The following is a 24,734-nucleotide window of genomic DNA, read 5'->3' on the forward strand; positions in this document are numbered from 1 at the left end:
TATTTAACCTCCATGGACTCCTCATCCCATGGTGATTTCATTTCCTTAAGAAGCTTTAACTGAAGACCTTCTCAAAGATCTCATGGAAATGTAAGCACGTTATTTCATCCACATCTCTTACCTATGCAGAGTCCTTCAAAAACCTTCCTAAGGCACAATTTACTTTGGGGGAAATAAAAAAATATCAATTCTTTCATGTTCTCTTCTGTTCCTTTGGACACTTTCCTGGTTTGGTTTTTAGAACAGTTTCGGCCAGATCCCATTGTATGGCTGACAGAGCTGCTTAGTCCTCTGGAACATTTTTAAAGACTGGTCTTGCATTTGTCACCTTTAAAGCTTTTGGTTTTAGGACAGTTTCCAACTGCTATCCCAGTTTATAGTCCAAATTTTTCATATTTGAGGGCCTGCAGCATTCCGTGGAGAACATGCCTGCCTTGGTGACTTGATCTTCTGTTCATTTTGTTGCTTAACTCTGTTCCTGCCAGTGCTTCAGCCCAACACAGATGCTGTCCTTCAACACAGGTGTCAGGGCACAGCTGGCACAGGGCTGCCTGCACCAGGCAGACAATGGCAAACTCATTGCTTTACCCTTTCTGTGATGTTTCATGATCTCTGTGGCAGGCTGTGTCACCTGGTTTGGTAGCAGTGATGTCCTGGGGCCCTTTGGAGCCTTTGTTCTCGTTTCATAGCCATTGTCCAGCTGAGGAGAGGGCCAGAGGAAATGAACTGTGCCAAGAGGTTCATACAAATAGCTGGGTTTTTTATTATCAATGTAATCACTTTGGTGGCCCAGTTTCTACAGTCAAAAGATACTTACGACTCTGTTTCTAAAACATCAGGCACATTAGCTACCCTAGAAGGGAAGTACCAAATAATATCTTTTCTTAATAGTGCATGTTTAAGTGAAAGGCTTTAATTTTATATGTATACAGAGAAAAAATGTTCTGCACAGACAGTCAGTGTTTTTGCACAGAACAGGAGACCCCAATTCTAATGTTTACAGAACAGGAAGATGAAAGAGTTTAGAGTGTCTGTTTTTGCCAGCTCAAATGGAAGATTTTGAGAAGGAAGTTTTGTTTGTTGCTATGATGTAAATTCTATTAGGGCTCAGTCCTGCATTTCTACTTCATGTGTGTGCTTTCAAATGACTGAGGAAAACAAAGAAATTACTGAGAAACATCCAAGAAACTTTAACATATTGTTTGACTGGACATCAATGCAGGACACATTTAAGCTACAGTAAGAGTGTTGCACAGTAAAATTTCCTACCTTTGAATACTTTAAAATACAGAAGTGGAAAAAATAAAATTAGAAAAAAACAAAAGAGCAACTTGAATTTACATTCAAAATCAAATTTGTGTAAACAGTTTTACAAAGGCGTTTGTTCTGGAATTCCTCTGCAAGAGCTATAGCAGGCATGAGCAGGCAAGAATGAACAAAATCTAACTAAAAATGAGCTATAAACATTCAAGTATCACTAAACATGGCCTGATTCTGTCTGTCTGCCTCGCAGAGCACAAAGATCACCCTCCTGATGGCTTCATTACAGGTAGGGAGAGAGGTGCTGCTCAGTGCAAAGAAGAGGTACAGAATCAGGACCATAACAAGCAGCAATTACAAAGTCAATTAATCTCTTGGAGGTTGCTCAGGGCTAGATTTTTAGAGATAAATAAAATCTGTTAGAAACTAACAGCAGGGGCACTGCTGAACCCATCAGGTTCTAAGATTTATTTGTAGGTCTTCAAAAATCTGTCCCCGGTACACAGTTTCCTCATTTAACAGCAAAAAAAAGGGGAGAATCACTTGAATGATGGTGAATTCATTGAGCCAGACTTTGAGAAACTGCAGGGACTTGGAGATTAGCACCTGCTCCTTCAGAAGCTGACAACTTAAGCCAGTCCCTGGTGGTGTTTATTTCCTAGTGTGACCCCAATTTTTCTGCACAGAGCATGTGGATGTCATGCTGCCTGCTCCTTACTCCTGTGGAAACCTTATGGATGCCAAGATGTATGCTGCTCTGCTCAGCTGCCAGATTGGATCTTTGACAAAGCTCAGCTGAACTCCAGAGGAGTGGAAATGGTGATGGGTGGTAGATGGCTCTTGGAGCTGAACCCTACAGCTCATGTTCATTCTTGTGAGCACTGGCCATGGGGTAGGACTGTCAGCATATGCCCTGCTCCAGTTTTATTAGCAGCATGTTGCCTGGCAGTATTAGGTTAATGGTTGGACTCAGTGATCTTAGAGGTATTTTCCAACCTTAATGATTTTATGATTCTATGTCGTGAAATCCAGTGAGTCCCTGTGAACGATATTAAAAGTGGGGATTTACGGGGAATCTGTCAGAAATGCACTTTTGTCATGCAGAGCTGTGTAATGGATTCTACTTCCTTGGTGGGTGATGAAGCAGAAGAAGATTAATGCTGTTGACAGTAGAACAAGTCCAATGAAAAAAAAAGCTGCAAGTATCAGGCTGGCTTCTCCAGGACTCAAAGTTTTGCCGAAAAAGTTGCCCACTTTGTTGTCATAATCTGTTAAAAGAGAGTCGTTAATGAGAAATCTATGCATGAATCTGAAGAGTTTTAAACAGCATTTTAAAAAACCCTTACCCTTTGCAGTGGTTCCATTTGTTGCAGTAGTTGTATTGTATGCTCCAGTTGTGTGTCCTCCTTCTGAAGGAACTTCCCACTCTCTCCTCTCTTCTCAGAGATGAAAAAAGCATAGTTAAGTTGAAAGCCTTAATAAATAATTCTTTCTCTTTTGAAAAAGTAGAGTTGACTTTATTTCATTATTTCTACCTTGTTGATCTGAACAGAAATTGTGATTAGATCATCACAGCTGTTCCTCTGGGCAGCTCCATGGGCAACATCCCCCTTTTCTGTAGGCATCTCTGTTACTCCACTACTTACTGTAGTGATAGGACAAGGAGTAACTTTTCAAGAGAAAGAGGGTAGATTTAGATGGGACATAAGGAATACATTTTTTATTATGAGGGTGGAGAGGCACTGGCACAGGTTGCTCAGGGAAGTTGTGGATGCCCCATCCCTGGCAGCGTTTCAAGGCCAGGCTGGATGGGGCCTTGAACAACCTGGTATAGCGGAAAGTGTCCCTGTCCATGGCAAGGGGGTTGGAACTAGAGGATCTCTGAGGTCCCTTCCAAAACAAACCATTCCATGATACACTTCTGCATTTGCTTGTCCATTTGAAATCTCACAGCCCACATGAATATGTGGAATCAAATAAATTCATCATATCCAAGGAAGGAGTACTTTGGCTACATTTGGCATCTACATTTGTCACCATGCTGCTACAGGGTTAGAGGTATGAGGTGTGCCTGCTGGCACTGCTCCAACCCTTGTAGAGGAGTGTAGCCAGCACAGTGGGGACCTAGGCAGGAGATGCTGGATCCAGATGTTTAGTGAAGTTATGTGATGTGAAGAGGCTCACAAAACACTTTTGGCTTCACTCACATTTGCTGGAAGAAACAAGCACCACTCAAAAAGTTTGCCAACTTTTCTTACTCCAGAGATCACCTATTTCTTGAACAAGATGAACAAAGGTTTTCTGGAGCTCCTTTTATCTCAGCTGGTGTCTGCCTATGCAGGGAGGAGCCCCAAAAGCTCTGTGAGTAGTCAGGGGTCACAGGAAGAAACCAGCACCATGCCAGGCTGTAGGAACTCCCACACACTGTGGTGAAAAGGCTAAAAAACAGCTTTGCAGATGTTTGCTGCACCACGTTTAAATGACAAATGGTCCCTAGGCTGCCATTGTCTCAGAAGGGCACTTATGAAGCACCAACTGCTTTCAAGTTGCAGCAAAGTGCACCAAAGATTGCTGCCTTTGCCATGTCATTAGGGGTGTTTGTCCTGTCTCTTATCACTGCTAACTGGCCATGGCACTATAGGTGCTTCCCACCAGTGCACAGGTGAGCTCTCTTCCTTTCCACCTTGCCTTCCATCCAGTTGTGCTGCAATACCACCTCTGAGTCCTAGGATGTTGCTGATACTGCACCTGATTGATTGATGGTGTAGGTTGTCTCCATGCCAGCATGGATGTGATCGGCCACGTGACAGTGCAGAAGCCACGTTCCAGGGTTTTCTGCTATCAGTTCAACTGTCTGGAAAGTCCCAGGGAAAAGGTCATATACGTCTCCTCTGTGGTCCTTATCTGTCTGTGGCAAAGCAAAACCAGAATTGTGAGAGTCATGCCTCAAATACCCCTCCATGGGCACTGAAATATTCCAGTTAGACTTCCAGCTCCTTAAGGCAGATCAGATGCTTCTCATACATTTCTAGTGAGCATCATCCAGGGAAACTGAGGTCTGTGGACAGCTCTCATTTATTCAATTAAATAACAAAAGCTGACCCCTCCTGATGACTCTAACTGCTGTTTGAACAAAGGTGTTTCTTTGAAAGATAGATTTTTCAGGTAGTCCTGCCGGTGGCAAACTGTCACAGTGTAAAACCATACTCTAAGCTGGCATAACTCTCTCTAATTTTCTCCCTGTATCTTCCCTTATACCAATGGGTAAACACATATTCTAACCCACCTAACCATGTCCTCTAATAGTGCCCTGTATTCATATTTTATAACAGGCTCAGAGTAATAGAGGCTTTGCAAGGATCTCATTAATTTCATATTCCCTTCAAATGCAAAACTCCCACCAACCTCAGCATCAGCCCAGGGCTCTGTGCCCAAGAGACAAAACCAGGCTGGAAATCTAGAATTTTTTTTTTCTCTTATAAATTTCCCATCACACTGTAAAAGTTTTACTTTGATTTATTTTACCAACCTTGAAGATGAAGGTCTGTGCATGGAAGTGAACTGTGTGGATATCCACTTCATTGCCCATTCCTATCAAATACCAGTTTGTCCTATCACCTTCATTCATCGTTAGACCCAAGAGACTGTTGTAAATCTTCCCATTGATTGCTGGAAGAATGACAAAATAGGAATGATTAATAACTGACCATGGTATGGGTGATGATAACCTCCACTTCAGGCACCCTTTGCACTTTCAGGGGAGAAGGAGTGTTTGGGCAGAGAGAGGACAGGCGTGTGTGGTCAGAACAAGTGCTGTCCATAGTGACCACTGCCACTGCAGGAGACAGTCATGCTTTTGTTTCAGTTTCCAAATCATGTAACTATACATCATCATGCCTTGAAAAGCATCAAATTGGACTTTTACTGGTTGAGATTGAACTCCTGAACAAATTGGATTTATGTTGAGAAGACACATGGCAAAAGAAGCCACATGGAAAAAGAGAGAATAAAATTGTTGCCTAAAATGTGTACCAGCTGCAAAAGAAAAGTTTGTTTTGCCAGGGCTGTGTGTGTCCCCGTCCAGTCTGTTCTGCCTGGCTCCTGGGCTGGCTGCTACTACAGCTGCAGTTCTACAATATCATCCTTATGCTCCTAAAAAAAAAGCCTTGGAGGAACACGGCTCCCAAATGACAGGGGAATTCTGGCAGGGCAGCCTCTTCCCAAGAGTGTAAGAGTAAACTATCTTGTTAGAAAAATATCTTGGCTGGGCCTCGTGAAATCTTTTTGTTTCCACCATCGCCGTTTATGAAGTTGTCGCGTGGTTGGGTAACTGCAGGCTAAGTCCAATGTCTTCCTAAAAGGGCTGTGAAAAATAAACCTCTTTCCTCTTGCCTGCTGCCACCAAGTCCCACATACCATGCATGCAGTTGCCTTCTACAAAATTCTTAGTGGAATTAAAACCATCAGGATCCTTATGAAGGTATGTTTCAATATTTTCTTTCAAATACCAGGATTCATTTTCATCGAACACCATAAACAGAAGAGTAAATTCACGATCGATGTCTTTCCTTAGACCTCTTTCATCTAAAGTTCCTTTTCTGCAAACCACAAGAGGCCCAACCAGACCACTGTATGTGTCCTGAAATAAAATAAATACATGTGTTACAGATTTTCAGTTCATCCAGTTGTGAAATAGATAGATACAGATTAACTAAAGTTTAAATTGCTTTTTCCTATCAGATGAAAAAAAACCCCAGTCTGATTAAAAATTTCTTTCTCTGTGTGTCTCTCTGTTAATTTACCAAAGCAATGATCTCCAGTGGTCCCTTTCAACCTTACTCATTCTGTGATTCTGTGATCTTGTGTAATGTTTTGTCTTCACCCCAAATCCCTTCAACTATCCTTTAAGGAGGAAATCACATTACTGTGGTGTATCCCTTGGGATTTAAGTAGATTAAATTACCCAAGCATGTACAACTGTTATCAGAGGACAAAGCATCTGGCTCTGTAAATGGTTTCTCTAGCCTGTGGTCTTCTCCCAGCTAAGAAGCAGGATCCTTTCAGAAACATTACACAAGGCAGGACGTGTTAGCCAAAGCAATGCAAGCTTTAATGGCCATTTCACGGTTACCTTAACAAAATTTGCTGTTGAGTAATAAACCCAAGTGATACAGTTTGGATCTGTTTTGCCAGGACCGGATTGTTCTGGGACGTTCCACCTGTAGGTGTTTATTTCCCCTGAAACAGAGAGAGAACAATTTTACCTTGAGCAGCTGGGTATTAGAGGCTTTGAATAGTATCTAACTCAGAACTGCTACCCTCCTCATCAAAGAGTTGTCTGCACCAAAACTACCTGTGGAAGCATGCAGCAATGGGATAGGGATATAATTCTGCCTTCCAGGTGGTCAGTGAGGTTCCAGTGGTGTAAATGAGGGCAGATTGCCTGGGAAAAGAAGATCTGCAAATGATACTGACAAAAGTGGCATCCCACAGAAGGAAGTTTATAGACAGGACTCTTCATCTTTCCCCTTGGCAAAACTTGTAGTGATTAGATGATCTTAGCTGCTGGTGCTTAAGGTCAGTTGAGACATTGGGAGACAAGCCCATAAAATGTTTCTTGGACCTTCTCAATTGAAAAGGGCAAAAAGAAGTGGCAGTTGCCATTGGGATTTTGCAGAGGGTGCTGCAGAAGTGTGTCGGGGGGGGCCCAGACAGGAGAGCTGAATATATACCAACCTGCTGTCTGGGAGACACAGGGGTGTTCTTTCATCTTCCAGATAAGAACTTGCTCCCCAGAGCAACCTCTGTCCCTTGCCAAATGTCATAATCTCTTCCACATCCTCCCTGAGCAGAAATTCCCTGACCTCTGATTTTAAAAAACCCCTAACGAATGGATGAGGAAATTATCTATTTGGGTGACAATCAGTTCTCTCCACTGAACACAAACATCTGTGTTCAGATGAACTGCCTGTGCTGTGTTTCCCTGCTTTGTTTTTTTGCTGGTACTGCAGGAAAGGGTAGGAGACCAAGACGTGGTCAACACCTTGCCCTTTTAAGTGGTGGAGAAGTGTTGAACCAGGCAATCTCTGTCCCAAAAGTCTTTCAGGGTGACAACAGCCAAGAGCATCATGGGACATGCTACGAGTCAGGTGAAAACAAGGAAATCACAGAACCACGGTTTTAGTACAGCTACAACCCAACAGCTGCCAATAGCTGTGGGCATCTAGACAAGGAGAGTTTTCAAGCCTAAAGGGTTGGGAAGTGACTGAGCCCAGTTTTGTGTCACTGAGCCACTACACTGTTCATGCATCATGCAGCAGTGGGTTTTATTGTACAGCAGTAACTACAAAAACAAAAAAATGGTGACTCTCAACTCTCATACAGTATGAGATGGGTCTCATGTAAGTACTGCAGTCATTTACTCTTACAGGATAAGCACCATGTCATGGAGACAGTAAGTCTGTCATGGAGACATAGGCCAGGGAAGTTTCTCATCCACCTGTATCTAACCTACATATCATCACCTCTTTTTAGAGGGTGTGATCTGAGAAGGGAGGCTGGTCATGGTCCTCCTCCCCTTCCTTGCTTTTTACTCCTCACCTCAGGATATTTGGAGGCTGTAGATGGAAAAAATCTCCACCTTATTTAAAAGCTGACACATTTCAGAAGGCATTGGAGACCCATCTTTGAAGTGCAAATATGGCATAACCCCTGAAGTGAGAGAGAAATATGAGGAAAACTGATGCTTTCTCCCTTTTCTTCCTATGGATGAATGGAAGAATGGACAGGGAGGGAACAAAGCTGTGGCAGATGAGAGCTGATTTAACTTAGGCTGCTATGGATATGCTCTCTGCATCTATTTACCATGTCCCCCACAGTTTCTTTAGGAGCTGGCAGAGCTCTCAGGAGTACAGTTTGTCAGGATGCAAATTTGTCTGATGAGTGATTTAGGATTTAGTAGAATTAGACAGTCTTTGGCTAGTTTGGGGTGAGCATTCCAGCCTGGCCTAGGAAGACAGACAGTGAGGATTTCCAGATGATGGTGGTGGGGACTGAGGTGCCCAGAAATTTTTCTTGTTTTCAGGGATTTGTTTTCTATGTTAACTGCTTTTTCCAAACTCCTAAGGAAAAGTCTCTTCTTAGATCTTGCTGAAGAACGCTTTTGGCTTACTCTCACAGACACCTTCCCTCATCTAACTCATCCCGAGCCTGCTCCCATGTGGACACAGGAGACATGACAGGTGTGTTCCCGTTGTTACACTTCAACTGCCAGCCTAACAGCTTCAACGACATCATGGAGCAAATAACAAAACAACTGAATCATGTATAAATCAGCTCCTTCCCCCCCCCCCCCCCCCCCCGCCCATGTATTAACCACAGGTATACATTCATCAAACTCCAGCAAGGCAGATGGTGGCTCATATTTGGACATGAGTTTCTGTGTAACTTTACTGTACTGATACAGCTGCTCACAGGAAAGGAATTTCAGCTTGCAAAGAGCTTTATTACATCAAAATGTCTTTTCATTTGGTTTCACACTGAAGTTCACAAATACTGTGAAAAAAGTTGCAAGGGATTTAGAAACAAAAACAATTGTTCAATTTTCAACAAAAAAGATTGATGTTCAAAAAGTTTAACAGGTATTTTTGTGTATGAAAAACTATTTCCCTCATTAGAGACTGAGGCATACTTGGTACACTTTTCCAAAGATTGCTAATTTGCATGACAGCTACATTTTGCATTTTATGAGTGACTCTGAATGCAAATGCCAATTCTGTGTAGCTTCAGAGAGGCAGAGTTAATATTACCATCTGCAATTCTTACCTCCAAGTTTGAAAGTTTCTAAAACATTTTTAGAGTGTCTGTCTGGAGCCAAATGCAGCACAGGCTCACATTTCTCTTGCCATGATTATGGGCCTGCTTCTCTCTCTTTTGGAGGTTGTCCAGTGATATTACATTCCTCTTTCTACCCATGATAGGAACAAAGGCTCATTCTCTGCCCAAACATGCTCACTTGATCAAGAACCTACATATATAACAACTCAGAACTGTAGCTGAATAAATGTTGAGCGTATTATGCCTGGGAGAACATACAGACATGGGCAATCTTGAAAGAGGGAGTATCAATCATGTGCTAAAAAGCTTTTATATACAGCATTTGTAGCTCAAAGAAAAGAAGGGGGGGAAAAAAAGGGAGCCTTACCAGGGAGGGTAATTGGTGTCTCAGGCTCTTCTTCACAACCCACTTCTTCTATACCATGTGCACTTATTGAGTAAGGCCTGCTGGCTTTGTTCTTAAATACAATCAGTACAGAGTCACCAACCTCAGCATGGAGTAACGGCCCTAAATTCAATCAGAAGATGCCAGTGATTCATGATGCTTTTCTGAATTCAACAGCCTTTCAATCGCTTGGCCTAGGAGTGGAGCCAAGGTCTCTATCAAAACCCTTGGGCTTTTCTATTCTTCCAGGAAAGCCATCAAAATTGGTTTATCTCAGCTGATGAAAAGCTCCATATGTATAAATAATGCCTTTTCAGTCAATTAAGAGAATTGTTCACTCTGAAGACAGATCTTTGGACAGCTGGTTTTTAAGGAAAATTCCTGAGGATGGTTTTTGAATATTTCAAAGTTTTATTTCTTAAGCTGGTAATTGCCACCTTTTTTTGTAAACTTTTTTTTTTTTTTTACTCTTGTCCTTTAAAAAAGGAAATGGTGAATATTTTCCTAGGGAAGGTTATCTTGGGGGAACCGTATGAAACTGTGTCAGGGGAGGCTTAGTTTCAATATTAGGAAAAGGTTCTTCCCCCAGAAGGTGGTTGGGCACTGGAACAGGCTCCCCAGGGAAGCAGTCACAGCACCAGCCTGACAGAGTCCAAGAAGCGCTTGGACAATGCTCTCAGGCACAGGGTGTGACACGTGCAGGGCCAGGAGTTGGACTTCAATGATCTTCCAACTCATGATATTCTGTAATTCTATGACTATTTTATGACCAGTTGTTGCCTGCTTTTCACCCCATTAAAAACATGAGTTGATGGTTATTTTATGATGGGTAAAATTACGCCTTGCCCAATTGCAGATACAAATCCAGCTCCTTAATATTGTCTTAATCTGTTTACAAGAGTCTCCCCCATGTTACAAGCTCTGAAGCTAAGGTGAATCCTGGAACTGCCATTATAGCACTCCCTAGGATATTCCTTATTCACATTCAAGAATGAATTCTTTAATTGGAAAAGCATCTTTACACTCAGCAATTTAATAAATAGTTTTTAAAGTTACTGATAACTCGGAAGAGGCATCAGTGTTCCTTATTTTCCATCTTAAAAAAGCTGGAAAACATCTTAGTTTTTGGAAAGCAGTCCTCTCACTGATGACAGGCTTGGTCTGGAGACATGAGATCTACTTGCCCAGGATTTCCAAGTGTTCCTCCTCTTCTGTCCTCACTTTGCGCTGTGTGAAGTCGCCACTTGTGTACTCCCTGTAAACCACCTTCTTGTATTTTGAACCGATCAGGTCTTCTGCTTGGCTCAGAAAAACATGCCCATAGCTGCAAAATAAAAAGGCAATAAAAGCACTAAACCTTATATATCTAAGAGCTAGTAACTGTTGTGTTATTCACAATAGATTTAATGAGAATGTACAGCTTGATCCAACGTTCTGATTAATGTGAAGGCCTCGAGAGATGCCAGAGGTTTTAAGCAGCAAATAGGAAGAGTGATAATCCTCACTGAATGCACACCCTCTTCAAACAGGTAAAGCTGAGGATAAATTTCCCTCTCCAAGAAACTTTGTGAACACAAATTCTTCACCAAAGCTGTCAGAGCAGAGATGAAGTGCAGGGTAAGAGTGGTTTCAGTTGCTCTCTCCAGCTGCATCATTCACTCCAATAAAAGATACTGCCTGTCCCTGGAAACCTGAATCCTCTTATCATGATGGCAGCTTTCCCTATCTTGGCTATCAGTCAGCCACGGGAAGATGATAATCAAAGCTTGACCTTCTCAAACAAATGCCATCATCTGAGATAAAAGGGAGCTGCTTTACCCTTCCCTCTTGCTGCTGTGTACGGCACAGGTTGGATGCTTTCCCAGCATGACGATAAAGGGAGAAATGTGTTTTCCCTTCTGCACCTGGAAGGGGATGCTTTCCAGGTTTACCCGCAGTTTGTTGCTGCTCCCATGGGATCCCAGAGGGCTGAGTCGCCGGCAGAGGACACTCTCAACCCACTGTGCAGCAGAGTGTTCACCCTCTTCCGGGAGCAGCTGTCTCCTGGCCGCTCATCTCCAAGGTGCCCCTGGCAGGGGAGTTGTAAGTTTGGCCCACAATACACTAAATAAAATCAAAAAACACCCCAGGGATACTGCTTGTTGTAGTAGCGAACTGTGTGTGCAACAGCAGCCTTTGACAGTACTAGAGTTTATGTTTTCTTTAAACTCACATCATCACCTGTGACTCTTCAGGTGTATTTTTTACAGACTCCTCTTCCTCTGTTCAAGAAGCAGTTTCCCACATGCTTTTCTAAGGTTTATTTTTGATGTATTTTCCTTTTTGCTTTCACCAAAGTGTCCTCACAGGCCAGTCTATGCAATATGATCTGGAATGTGTATTTTTTTTCACAACTTTTTTATTCCTTAACGCAGTACAGTGATTCACTTGCAAGGTTACTTATGTTCTGATCTTTTCAGGGGATCCAGGGACTACTATGCTGCAGAAAAGCAGGCTCAGCATGCCCTTCACGCATCTATATTGCCTAGAGGACCTCACATCTGGAACAGGTACGTAGGTTTCTCCTCTATGAAAACCAGAGCACTGGAATGGCAAGGCTGGGGAGAGTACGGGAGAGGAGGGGGTCAGGGGGCATCGTGGTAAGGTTGAGCCAGGGCTGGAACACAAACTTGGAAGCCTTCTTGAATTCAACAGCATTTGAAACTGGTGCGTGTGAACTAGTCTAGTCTGAGAGGCTGTGACTTTATAAATACATTTTCTTGTATTATGTTTGGGGAAGAGTTCCTCCTAAAAAATACCAGGCTGGTGTCATGAAAAGGTGCTTCAAAGTTTCCCCTCCACTGTAAGTGTGCCCTGTGCCCACAACTGTTTTTTGGTTTGGGTACCTTTCCTCATTGCTGCTGACGTTGTAAATCTTTGGTGCCGAGCTCTTATTTGAGGCATAGTCCCACTCAACTTCCTCTGCAGCAATGTAGTAGAGCCTCATGGCTCCACGCTGCTGCTGGGCCTGGGTGGTGTTGCGGCAGCTGCTGACCTCGTAGAGATGTTTCATCCCACCAACAAAGTGATCGAAAGTCCTGCAAACCACTTTGAATGTGCCTGGAAAGAAAAACGCACGAGATTTAAGCAATTAAAAAACCTGAAGAGCATGTAGGCAAATTAGGTCCTATGTTCATCTCTGATCTGTCCTCAGACAAACCTAATCTATGATGCTGTATGGAAAGTCAAGCAAGGGGATGTTTACAGAGAATGATAGAATATACCAGGCTGGAAAAGACCTCCAAGATTATCAAGCCAGCCCTTAACCCAGCACTGCCAAGTCCACCACTAAACCATGTCCCTAAATGCCCTATCTACAATCTTTAAATACCTCCAGGGATGGTGACTCCACCACTTCCTGGGCAGCCTGCTCCAATGAACTAAAACTCACCAATGCAACCTGAGGTTATTCCCTCTTTTCCTGTCACTTGTTACTACTTGGGAGAGAAGATCAACACCCAGGTACTTATAGAGAGTGAGAAGATCCCCTCTGAGCCTCCTTTTCTCCAGGCTTAATACTCCCTCAGCCACTCCTCACCAGACATGTGCTCCAGACCCTTCCCCAGCTCCACTGCCCTTCTCTGGACACACTCCAGCCCCTCAATGTCCTTCTTGTAGCAAGGCGCCCAAAACTGGGCACAGGATTGGAGGTGTGGCCTCACCAGTGCTGAGTACAGGGGGACAGTCACTGCCCTGGTCCTGCTGGCCACACACACAATTGCTGATCCAGGCCAAGATGCCATTGGCCTTCTTGGCCCCCTGGGCACACCCTGGCTCATATTCAGCTGCTGTCACCAGCACCCCCAGAGCCTTTTCAGCTGAGAAGTTTTCCAGACACTCTGCCGCCAGCCCTTGGCATTGCATGGGGTTACTGTGAACCAAGTGCAGGACCCAGCAGGACCTGACCTTGTTTTGCTCCACAGGAAACACTAGCCATCTTTGCTCAAAAAATCACTGTAAATTACTTCTAACTATTTGAGTTAGATTAGCTTTGCCAAGGAAACTCTGAAGAGCACTTAGATGTCTGGCAGCAGGAACAAGCTTGCCAGTGAGTCTCCACTGCCAGCAAGCCAGTGCTGCAGACATGCCCATAAGGAACACAAGAAGACGTAGAAGGAAGCATTCATTGCAAAGCTCAATAAAAGCATGGAAAAACAAGGGGTGTGTTTCAGAGCTGCTGGTTCCTTGTCCCTGAGCACAGAGCCACTGTACCAGCCTTCAGTGCAAGAGATTCTCCACTCATCCCCTGCAGTTTGTCCATTGTAATCAGGATAATGGAGGCCTCTTTGCAATAGCGATACAGACCCACTACACAAGAATACCTGCTTATAACCATTTGTTTATATGCACAGTTGAGATAAACTGCAACTTTCTGACCCTTTGCATTCCCTTCACAAAAGGCCAAGCCACCATGGGCCTTTTTTTCCTTTGGTAGCTCTGGTGGTCAAAGACAGTAGTGATTGTGGGAGCATATCTTGGCATATTCATGGGCAGATTTTAGTACTTATACTCTCCTTCTCTCCTTCCCATTTACTCAAGCAGAAGTTGACCATGATGCTGTCCACCTGCTAGCACTCTGTGAAGGAGGAAAGCACTTTCACAGCTGCTTTGCATGTGATAGAACTAAAATTAGAAGCATAGCTCTGTCCAGACTCGATCTCAATCCATTTCCTGTGCTTCAGGGGAAAAAGTGATGAAAATGATAAAATAACATGTAATTTTAAAAAATCACATGCATTAGTGATTGTAAAGATCTGGTAATTCATTCAATTTCCTTTATTGCTGGTAGAAGCTTAGCCAAAAATTAGTAATCCCTTAGAATAGTTGTTTTGTGTGAGTTCTACAGTGCAGTTTCATGACAGATGGTGGAAATGTTTTGGATTTGCGCAAGAAAATTTTCAGCTGTCTTACAGGCACCTGCAACAGAGGTCTAACCTGGCACAAATACAACTCCAGTGTACATTTCTATCAGGTGCTCTGGCCAAGAACGGCCCTTGGCACAGCCTTATACAACCCTGATGATTCTGTTGATCTAAACAGAGTTGCACCAGTGTAAAGCAAAGTCATGTTGTACTCTGTATTATGAAGCTTATTTGGTGTCTCCAGCAAACAACTCATACTCTCCTAGTTTGAAGTATGAATCACTGGATCACCCATGAGATTTAAAAGTACCTTTAATGTATAAGCTTCTGAAGAAACTCCTAAAGACTGACTATTATTGAAAAGCTTTTGTTGAAGTCCTAAAATACCTTAAATGATGCTGACTATCCACCTGGCAGTGGATTTGCTTTTCTAAAAAAGTCTGTTTGGAGAATTCCAGAAATTCTGTAAGCATCCTGTTAACTATCTCTCTGCCTGCTGCTCTACTTGTCCCAAGGTCATTAGAGCCTCTAGTCTTTGGTGCACATGCATATTTGATTTACACACCTTCCCAGAAAAGTAACCCAGCCTGAATTCTCAGCTATGCCAGGTCCCCACAGCCTCCATGCTTTCAGGAAGCATGCTCCTTGTGCAGAGCAGAGTATCTCACTGACTGTCATTTTGACTGACTGGTATCTGCAAGTGCCACACAACCAAGATCAGTTCATGAACATACCCACACGGTCTGGCTGCATTAGTGCTGTCCCTGATAAATGAGGAAACAAGGCCAGCCCGTCCCTCGTCGTCCCTCTCAAGTCAATGGTGTTTCCTTGAAAATGGACCCCGTGCATGTCGTAGTGACTGCCCAGCCCAATGAGGTGCCAGGAGACCCTGTCATTCTTGCACATGGTCAAGCCTGGCAGATTGCCATACAAGTAGCCGTTGACAGCTGGAGGAGAAGGAAAAATCTTGGTTAGCAGCAGGTCCACAGAAACCCATTAGACAGCCTCCTAACACCTCCCTGGCCAGAGACTCATAACTCAGCAAGTCACTAAAGGGGCATTTTGTGAAGCAAGGGTAGCACTGGAGGACACCAAATTAACATCTAAATGCTATTCCTATAAACTCAGAACTTCTACCTCTTGGGTTTTAGCCTGTAAAATCTTGTAATAGCCCTTTGCAGGGATGGAGCACTCCTCCTCCAAGCTTTTCAGTGTGCCTCCCAAGCACCAGCCAAGTGTACAAATTAGGTACCTCCTTTCAGCCTGGAAAATGTATAACTAGGTCATTAAGGCTATGGAGAGGGTCATAAAGAGTCTGAGTTACAAATTCAGTTCTGGTGGAGCCTTTTTATGTGATTTTGACCTTTGATTTCCACCTTTACTTCCTAAATGTATATCTTTCTTTTACAAGGGTGTTAGGAGGCTAAACTCCCTAGTCCTCAAATGTTCTCTGTGTTCAATGTATGAAAGATGCTATTAAAGCACAAAACTTCAGTACAAGATCCATCTCATAGTGGAAGAATAAAATAGATGGGTCCAGAAAGCCCCAGGGTTCTCTAACAACATGTATCTAAAGCAAAGATAAGGTTATGTGATTTGCTCAAGTCTGTCATCCCAGGGATACCTTCGAGGAGATCTATGCTGAAGTCAGATACTTTCATCCAGAAATGATGTTTTAAAATCTTTTTGGCCATTCCCCTAGTTTTCGCCTCTTCTCTTCCAGAGGTGGTCACTGCCCAAATGGTAGAGCAGAGCAGAGCAGGTGGACTTTACTGCCTAAGTCAGTGCTAAGACCAGCAGTGAAATTTAAAACACTAGTGAACATTGGCTTCTTCTGCAGCTGATGCCTGTCTCTGGCATTGTGCCTTTTTACAGAACTGTTGTATCTAAAACCAATGCTCTGTTCCCTTTCTCCAGGTGTAGTTGGTAGGTGGATGCATTTGTTGCTACTGTGACTGGGGTTTCAACATGCTTTCTGAGGGCATCAGGAGCTGAATATAATCTGACTGACAGCTTTCCAGCTCACTCTCCCGTGCAGTGCAGTGAGCTGTGAATGATGATAAAACCTGCCAACCCATCTTCCTAATATGATTGAAAAAAAGGTATCATTAAGAGATATTAGGTATTTCATACCATGCATTTTGTTGGATTCCATGAAATCAGCATCATTTTCATCTACTTTTGAAGGGTCTCCAGTGAATGCCTCAATATTCTTGTTCAGATACCAGCTGTCATTCTCATCAAAGATTGAAAAAAGGAGGTAAAATTCTCTGTCTATTCCTTTCTGTAGACAAGAAGGAGGACAAGACATAAAAAAAGTCTATTCAATAAAAATGAAGAGGTTTTTATAACAAAGCCTTCTTTTCCCTGAAGCCACCTTCTCACTAAGTCTACATGGAGACAAGGATTGGCACCTTTTTCAGCAGCCAGAAGGATAAATAAAGTGTCCATTACCTGGTGTGAAAAGAAGTATTCATTGCACGGAAAAGACAGAAAAGCTAGGGAAGAGCCAGAATATTAGGAAATTACGATTTTGTCTTATTAACCACACCTTTAGCTCAGCTTTTACCCCGAGGAGTGACATTTGTTTAATCTCTGTAAACTGAGCCTGGAAACTGGGCAAATTGCCCATATGGGAATCCCCAGTGCACCACCCTGCTGTTAGGGACAAGCAGATATTCACGTTGGGCACCTGTGTCCCGTCGTGATTCAGAGTGTTCTTCCGGCAGACCAGCAAAGGTCCCACGAGGCCAGAGTTGGTGTCCTTGACAGCATCAGTGGCTGAATAGTAAAGATAGGTCAGGCACGGGGGGTCACTCTCTGTTGGACCTCCATTCTCAGGCACCCTCCACTTGTACGTGAAGGTTTCACCTGGCTTAACATGGGCTCCTGGCTTCAGGTAGCCTGTAGAGAGAAAGTTGAGATGCACCAAGATTACAGGAAGGCTTTGTCTTCCTGACTACAAGAGTTGGATGGAAGTCAGGCATAGCTGCTGATTTCTGTGGAGAAGCTCCCCCTTGCCACCACAGCACCATCCCATAGCCTGGGCAGTTATGCCATGGGGACATCTCACCTGAGTCCCGTGCCACGGCAACAACCAAGCCCATTCCCCGCAGAACAAGTTCAACTGCTCCACTCAGACACCATCCAACTCTAAGTTGGATTATCTTGATTCAATCAGACAAGGGATGCAGAGCTCATCTTGGTGCTTAAATGGCTTCCTCAAATGTTTGTAGCTTATCTGCCCTATCATGGAGTTTATCTGTGGCACAAACTCAGACTCTGCTTTTCATTAAGCACCAACAAATCAATTACATTAGTGAGTAGATCTGGAACTGTGGCTCTTTAGAAATTCAGAACAAATCTGACCCTGGTAATTGTTTATTTTCAATTTTGTAGCAATGCACAGAAGCCTCTGTCAGCATCTCCAGAGAGTGGATGATATTGCTCTTTGTTGAAGGCTACTTTTAAAGGATTTGGGCCATTGTCTGCTGTCATGCAAAGGGTGGATTTAGATTTTGTTTAACACTTAAGCATCCATTGTCTAGATTTTCTCAGCACAGTCAGTCTCTAATACTCCAAGAAAATCTTCTTAGAAACTTAGACACAAGTGAAAATAGCAATATTACATCTGAACACAGCTATTTGCTGCAAACTGCAGTACAAAGCAGAGTATGGCTTCCACAGTATCTGATACTACTGGACTCATCCTGCAACAGTGCTCAATAACAAAAACATTGATTTGGAGTCAAAAACCCTCTGCGACCGACAAGTGCCAAATGCAATATGCAAAGGTATTTCCTGAGAGCACAACTGGAAAAAACATATGTCTGCAGACATCTCTAGATGCAGGTATGTTTATTTACAGAATTTTCCCATGAATAAGCTGCATTCAGACAATACACAACTTCTGAAAAATTATTTACCCTCAGCGTAAACCTACAGCCTCCTCATGTATACCTACAGGATTCCTGCATGTATACACTTGTAGATAGATGTAATGGAAATCCAAGGCACAAGAGTTAAAAGGAGAGAAGAAGGGGCAGAAAGATTATTGATGAATCTGGAGTCAGGTTCCTCTCCAAAGACCCAGAGGTGTGCCAGCTCACATGGCTGCTGAACATGATTTTGGGCTGATTTTGCTACGCACTGAAGTATGCAGTGCTGAAGGGTGCTATTACCAGGGAGTGTTAAATGAAAGCACAACAGCTCTGCAAGCAGAGGGAAGAAGCACTTCCATTGGAGAACTGTCTCTGACATGGGTGGCATTAGGATCTGTGCAGATAACTTCAAGGCTGAACTCAAGCCAGTTGTTTTTTTCATGTTTTGTCTCCTGGTGAATTTGTTTAGTTGCAAGGTCAGCAACAAGAGACAACAATTTAATAAAGCCTTTTTCATTGATTTTATTATATGATGAGTTTTACATGTTGACCTAATTCTCTCTCAGCACAATTGTCAAAAGAGGGATTATGTCCCATGAGTTTCTTTTGATGTGTTGTAGTGGAAACAAAGCAATTTAGGCAACAAGAAAACTACATTTCTTGCCTCACATTGGATGGCAACCTAACGCAGTACTTGTGCTCGAGGCATGAGCTCTGGCATGCCGCAGGTCAGAGACAGTCCAGCTGCCTTACTTCTCTGCGTCGCTGAAGCGACTTCGGCATCAGGAAAGGAGCTGCTGGCTGGGCTGGCTAGCTGGCTTCTCTGCAGAGGGAAATGGCAGGAGCCGATGGGATCGGCTCACGTTAGCTCGGAGACAAAGGAAGAGAGAGGCTGTTCTGGTCTGGCTCCTAACAGGTTTATTGTTAGAAGTTTCACAACCCGAACGGGCTCAGAAGGGATGGAATGCGATGGGATCCTTCCCCGAGGCTTTATAACTGTCCTCAGTTTTATAGAGAGTTTGAAAACCACGGCGAAAGGGGAAAACAACCAATGAATTACAAGCCAGGGGGAGGATACAATTTAACAAGAACCACTGGAGGAAACCGAGAGGCGGGAGTTATAACAGAGAACCAGTGAACAACCGAGTAATCAGGAATCTTCCCAAACAGGGGGAGGCGGCTTGGACCCGGGCACCGCCCAGGGGATGCAGCTTAGGCTTCTGAGCCGCCCCTCGACCCACCTTCTGAGTCTGCCTCTTCGGGGAACTCGAAGCCCCCAGTAGGGGGCTGGGTCATAGCAACACTTTTCAGTGCCGAAAATGCAGCAAAGACTTTTTTGGAGACCGCAGCATTATCTCTGTTGGTGCTATGAATTGGATTCATCTCACCTTAATTGGGCCATCTCAAGCTTAGTCCCTAACCCAATCTCTAGACTTCTGTTGTTGGTGGAGGGAGAATCACATCTCCCAAGGGTCTTCTTGTGACTGACTGTAAAAGGTGCCTACCAATTGAACATGAAATTTAACATTAAATAGTTAAATTTAGGTGAAAGGACCCTGTTCTTCCACAAAACGAGAGGAAGAATTTAATATATGCTCCATTTCGGCATTTATGTATTTATAAGAATTAATAAGGATTATCAGTGCTTCATGTTCCAGGGCAATCAGATAAAAGCTGCCTTTGACACTGACTATCCTGAAGTAAAGCAAGGGCAATGCCCAGCCTGGATTAGAGAATTGGGAGTGAAGCAACTGGGACCACATGGATATCTATAGCCAAAGATTCAGCAGGGCCATCATGCCAGATCCTAAGATTCGTAATTCTGGAGCAGGTCCAGAGGAGATCCGCTGGTTGCAATGGAGCAATATTAGATTAGAATGAATAGAAATTGGATTGTGCTTGTGACTTTTGTTCAATGTGGACCTCAGCTGTTATAGATATCTTGTCTGGCACATACCCAAGGAGAAGAACCATCACATTTGCACACTGTGGAGTCCTATGGATTGTGTCATGAAGGGTAGATACAACTAATCAAATGATCCCTTTTGTGCCTTAGCACCCCTCCCAAAAGGGCAAACCTGCAGAGCTCAGCAGCAGATTTTTGGACTCAAGTATTCTGGATGCAGCAGTGCAGCCAAAACTTACCATCTAAGTAGGGAGCACCTTCTGACAGCTTGCTGAAGCTTACACCATGGGCCATGATGCTATAACTTCTTCTGGCTTTGTTGGCAAAAGTGACAAGCACCGTATCTCCCACTTCAGCTTTTATAACAGGGCCTTAATAAACAGAGTGAGGGAAGGTATTAGGACTACTCTCCAGCATACTTCCACCAAAAGAAGACAGAGCTGTCTGCATTAAATTCCCCTCTCAGTCCAGCTGGTTCTACATTCAAACCTGATGTAATGACAGGAGGGGAAAATATTCACTGTACCAAGTATTCCCAGGTGCTTCATGTCCTCTGACCAAGTCTTCTTACTGAACGTTGCGTCAGTATATCCCACATAGCGAACTTTCCAGTATTGCCCTCCTATTCTGTCAGTCCCTTGTGTGAAATATGTTGCAGACTCACTGTGGAATTAGCAAATTGGACTGGTTAAATAATTGAAGGTTCAAGCAGAACCCTTCATTTCAGATGAAGTTATTACTCCAGACACAGGAGAAATGACCCCCCAAGTTACTAATCTGCATACACTTTTCTAGCACACGAATAAAGATATTACTGGTTTGAAATAGTTAACAAATGGGCATTCATTGTGCATTAGACTTTTATGTTTAACCCTGATTTACTTAGGGAGACATCTGTATCAACTTACCGTAGGGCAAGAACAGTGCACAGTGTGTCTCTAATCCTTGTTGGCTTTTCTGGGAGACACTATAATGAAATTTGTCTCTCTCCATCAGTAATAACAGGGGGGAAAGTTCTGCCACTATGGCACCTCTGAACTCCACTGATTATAAATGTGAAAGCTGCCTGAAAAGTCTCGATGAAGGGTCATTAACTGTGTTGAACTTGGCATGCCTCACTTTCCCCATGGATTTAATGGAGTAAGATAAGTGCTTCCAGAACGCACCTTGAAGCATCGCACTTACGCATCTAGCTTCCTGACAAGGTTGTTTAAATCCATTCCTCCCTGACCCTTTCAATTAAAATTAATGACAGTGCAGGACCTAGCCCTGGTGAATCACTGGGGCAGTGTCACACAGACTCCTGAAATTAAAACACAACAAGAAACCTTACCTGCCAGTGGTGTTCAAACCCTGCCCAGTGAATTTATCATAACCGTCAGGTCCATAATTCCAGAGCACTTCTTCAGCAGCGATGTAATATCTTCTCTTGTGACTGATTGGTGAAGAGTGAGACAGGTTTTTTTGGCAGATCTGAACATCATATAGTGCCTCCATGCCACCTGGGAGGAGAAAGAGTCTGGAGACAGTCCCTGACCAGCTGCAGAGTCAGCAATCTTATGGATACAAATGCACATTCAAAATTCTCTGGGAGTTACGTGGATTGGAAACAATTACTACAGTAAATTTCTATTTCAAAAGACATTCTCTGCCTACAATAGGCCAGATACCAACACCCTTCCTTTGCAAGGTGGTACTTTATGCAACAGGTGAAACCCACTGACATCAATGACACTCTTGAGTGGACTTATTTACTCAATTTCTTAATCTGCATAAGGATGGTAGAATGATTTTGGAGGTCAGAGTGCCTCCAGAAATCTGCAAAATGGCATCATCTCCCCCTGACTTCATTAAAATACGGATGGGTTATTTCTGCTGAAAGTATTTGTTCTTTGCCAGAATCGAGTCTGTTTTGCCTGATGCAGATCCCACTGAAATCAGTGTGTAAGAATTCTCCCAACTCATCTCTGCTTTGATAATTATACATTGCCTGCTGCCATGACACCTAGTTCATGATACATGCTTTTGGGGTCTCGCACCACACAAGTATTACAAAATCACCATCAAATTCCTCTACATAATGGTTTCTGAAAACACTGCCAAGTTTTGCCTGATTTCCATAAAGCAAAAAGCTATTAAGTGTTCAGCTGGCATGACTTTTTTAATGTGTAAGTACTTGTCTACAACAAAAATTGGTGATGAAAGCTCCTCTCACTGCTCATCAAGATCTCAGGTTTGCCTACAAAGCATGGGGACAGAGCTGAGTCTAGCAAGTCTTCCTCACATGAGTTACATGGCCAAGTCATGGCCCAACCAATTTCTGCTGGTGACTAAACTCATGTTCATGATGTTTATTTGGTGAAACAGTCACAAATTGTTCCAAAGTCACAAAGAGGTGTCAAATCCTGCTTTCTCTGGAAGCCTCTCCCAGTTTTCTCTTCCAAACACAGTAGAGGCTGATGAGGGAGATCTATAGCAGCGTACCTCGTAAGTGCTCATTAACCTGGCACGTTATCAGCCACCTGCCGGGGCTCCCAGGAGTCATCTCCGCCGTGATGAAAGTTGCTGGGAAGAGACCGATGACATCTGCTCTCTGGTCTCTGCTAGTGAACGTGTGGCCGTAGAAATAAGCAGCATGGATATCTATCTCGCTTCCCATGCCAAACAAGTGCCAGGACATGGGAGTGTCAGCACACATCTCCAAGCCGGGGAGATTGCCATATATATAACCGTTAATAGCTAAAAACAAAAGCATGAGACTTTATGAGAGGTGAAAGAAAAGTGCCTCTGATCCCATTTCTAAGGATGATCCTTTCCTGGCCCAGGAAAGAAACCACCTGGATGTTCACACTGAATAAGGCCCTCACAGGCTTCTTGATGAAGAGCAGCATTTCGAACATACATCTTACTGCTCTGGATGATCAAATGCCCCAAATTCTCTCTCTGTGTCTGTGAAAAACTTCCTGGGTAATATCAAGGTGTTGCAAAGGCCAAGTCATCACCAAAAAGGCCTGATAATGAAGTTAACTTGTTCTGCAGCTATTCAGCAAGGCTGAAATCTATTTCCTCTTATTCTAAGTCATAAATATACCATTATATGCCAGGCTCAAGCAATTTAGATTTGAAAATTATATCAGCCAAATCAATGTAGTCAGCTCTGTCTTCCTCAGCTTCCACATCTGATAATGTATCAGGATGCTAGGAGAATGAGACTCATATGTTGCACAGTATTTTATTTCCTAGGCTCCCCAGAACAACCAAAATATACAGAAATATCTGGAATTAACTTCTTACACCAAATGTCCAAATAACACAAAGTACCATTGGCCAATATATCTCTGAAGGTCAGCAGTGGTTGTACCAGCCAGCCCATCATCCACAAGCCCTTTGAGAATTCTTTCAGTACACACATCTCAAAGTGCTCTGCAGCTTTTTTTGCTCTTTTCAAAACTGGACAAAAAAAATGGCTTATATCTGTTGCCTAAGATAAAATGCTAAACAAATGTCAGAGCTGGGCATGAAAGCCAAATCTCCTTTCTGCAAACCAGTGTGTCATGATGTATTTAGGGAGAGGTTTTTATCAACACAGTACTTCAACATTCTGACACATTCCTTGCTCACACAGATAAAGGAGAGACATCACAGGGGACAGAAAGTCTGGCTGAAGGGAAAAGAGCCTGGTCACTGCTGTAGGTCACCATTTACTCAAAAGTCCTTCTCACCATGCATTCGGTTGCTGGTCTGGAAACCTTCATCCTCTTTGTCAACAGTGTCTGGTTCTAAGCAGAAGGTATTTATATTCTCATCAAGGTACCAGCTGAAGTTTTCATCTACAATGCTAAACATCAGGGCAAAAGCATTAGCAGCACCAGTCCCTTCTATTGTGGTCTCATCTGCAGTTCCTAAATCGCAAACGAAAAGGAAAGTGATAAAAAAAGCCTTGGAGAGGATTGAATTTAAAAATGACAATAACCTTGGAGCACTCGAGGTAATACAGTTCTTTGCCCACAGTCTGCAGGGCAGGATGAATTTCACCTGATTTTCTAAGGCATTTTGACCCCCCTCCAACAGACTTTGAACAGATGAGTGCCTCCAGAAGGTAGTTCATCTAAGTCAAGCTGATATTTTTGGTATCTTTTTGATCTGATATGAGCACAAGTACCTGCCAATATCTGTTGTCCCATTTCCCCCCTCTTTGGCTCATTGAGCCCAACCCTGTCCCTTAGCCAGTGTTAGCATCTGTGTTCTGGCACAGTGAGCCAGGTCGTAAGTTGGATCTATCCAGAAACCAGTGACTCATGTTTTTTTGACAAGGAATTAAGGAGGGGTGAGAGGTAGCCTGCACTTCTGTTGCACTGAAGCAAATGCTGAACCACAACCCCAGAGTGGCCCTCTAAATGTGGCTCACTCTCCACAGACTAACAAGGAATCCATGAGAGTTATCTAGGACTAGATATGTAAATTTAAAAAGGCTGAAGACAGGATGAACAGAATCTATTTCAGCCAAGTTCAATATCATTATCCTAGTGTCTGTTTGGGGAGGAACCTGAGACTATAAGACCAGT

The 24,734-nt window shown here is 43.3% G+C and overlaps 1 protein-coding gene across 2 annotated transcripts in view; it reads right to left on the reverse strand.

Annotated features, from left to right (window-relative positions):
- Positions 1–787: 787 nt before the first annotated feature.
- The window catches only part of HEPHL1 (hephaestin like 1), a 34,911-nt gene continuing 10,964 nt past the window's right edge, over positions 788–24,734 (reverse strand). For both annotated transcript variants that reach the window (XM_069030874.1, XM_069030882.1), the window contains 17 exons: positions 23,892–24,071; positions 22,654–22,908; positions 21,503–21,671; positions 20,696–20,832; positions 20,409–20,540; positions 17,075–17,286; positions 16,516–16,666; positions 15,117–15,329; positions 12,367–12,580; positions 10,666–10,805; positions 9,464–9,604; positions 6,392–6,498; positions 5,677–5,899; positions 4,790–4,929; positions 4,009–4,168; positions 2,607–2,696; positions 788–2,528 (listed from right to left, as the gene is read on the reverse strand). In XM_069030874.1, coding sequence (XP_068886975.1) covers positions 2,326–2,528; positions 2,607–2,696; positions 4,009–4,168; positions 4,790–4,929; positions 5,677–5,899; positions 6,392–6,498; positions 9,464–9,604; positions 10,666–10,805; positions 12,367–12,580; positions 15,117–15,329; positions 16,516–16,666; positions 17,075–17,286; positions 20,409–20,540; positions 20,696–20,832; positions 21,503–21,671; positions 22,654–22,908; positions 23,892–24,071 — 2,867 coding nt within the window. In that variant the 3' untranslated portion in view covers positions 788–2,325. The remainder of the gene's footprint in view (positions 2,529–2,606; positions 2,697–4,008; positions 4,169–4,789; positions 4,930–5,676; positions 5,900–6,391; positions 6,499–9,463; positions 9,605–10,665; positions 10,806–12,366; positions 12,581–15,116; positions 15,330–16,515; positions 16,667–17,074; positions 17,287–20,408; positions 20,541–20,695; positions 20,833–21,502; positions 21,672–22,653; positions 22,909–23,891; positions 24,072–24,734) is intronic.

The sequence above is a fragment of the Aphelocoma coerulescens genome, chromosome 1 (assembly GCF_041296385.1).
Source record: "Aphelocoma coerulescens isolate FSJ_1873_10779 chromosome 1, UR_Acoe_1.0, whole genome shotgun sequence".
Classification (NCBI taxonomy): Eukaryota; Metazoa; Chordata; class Aves; order Passeriformes; family Corvidae; genus Aphelocoma; species Aphelocoma coerulescens.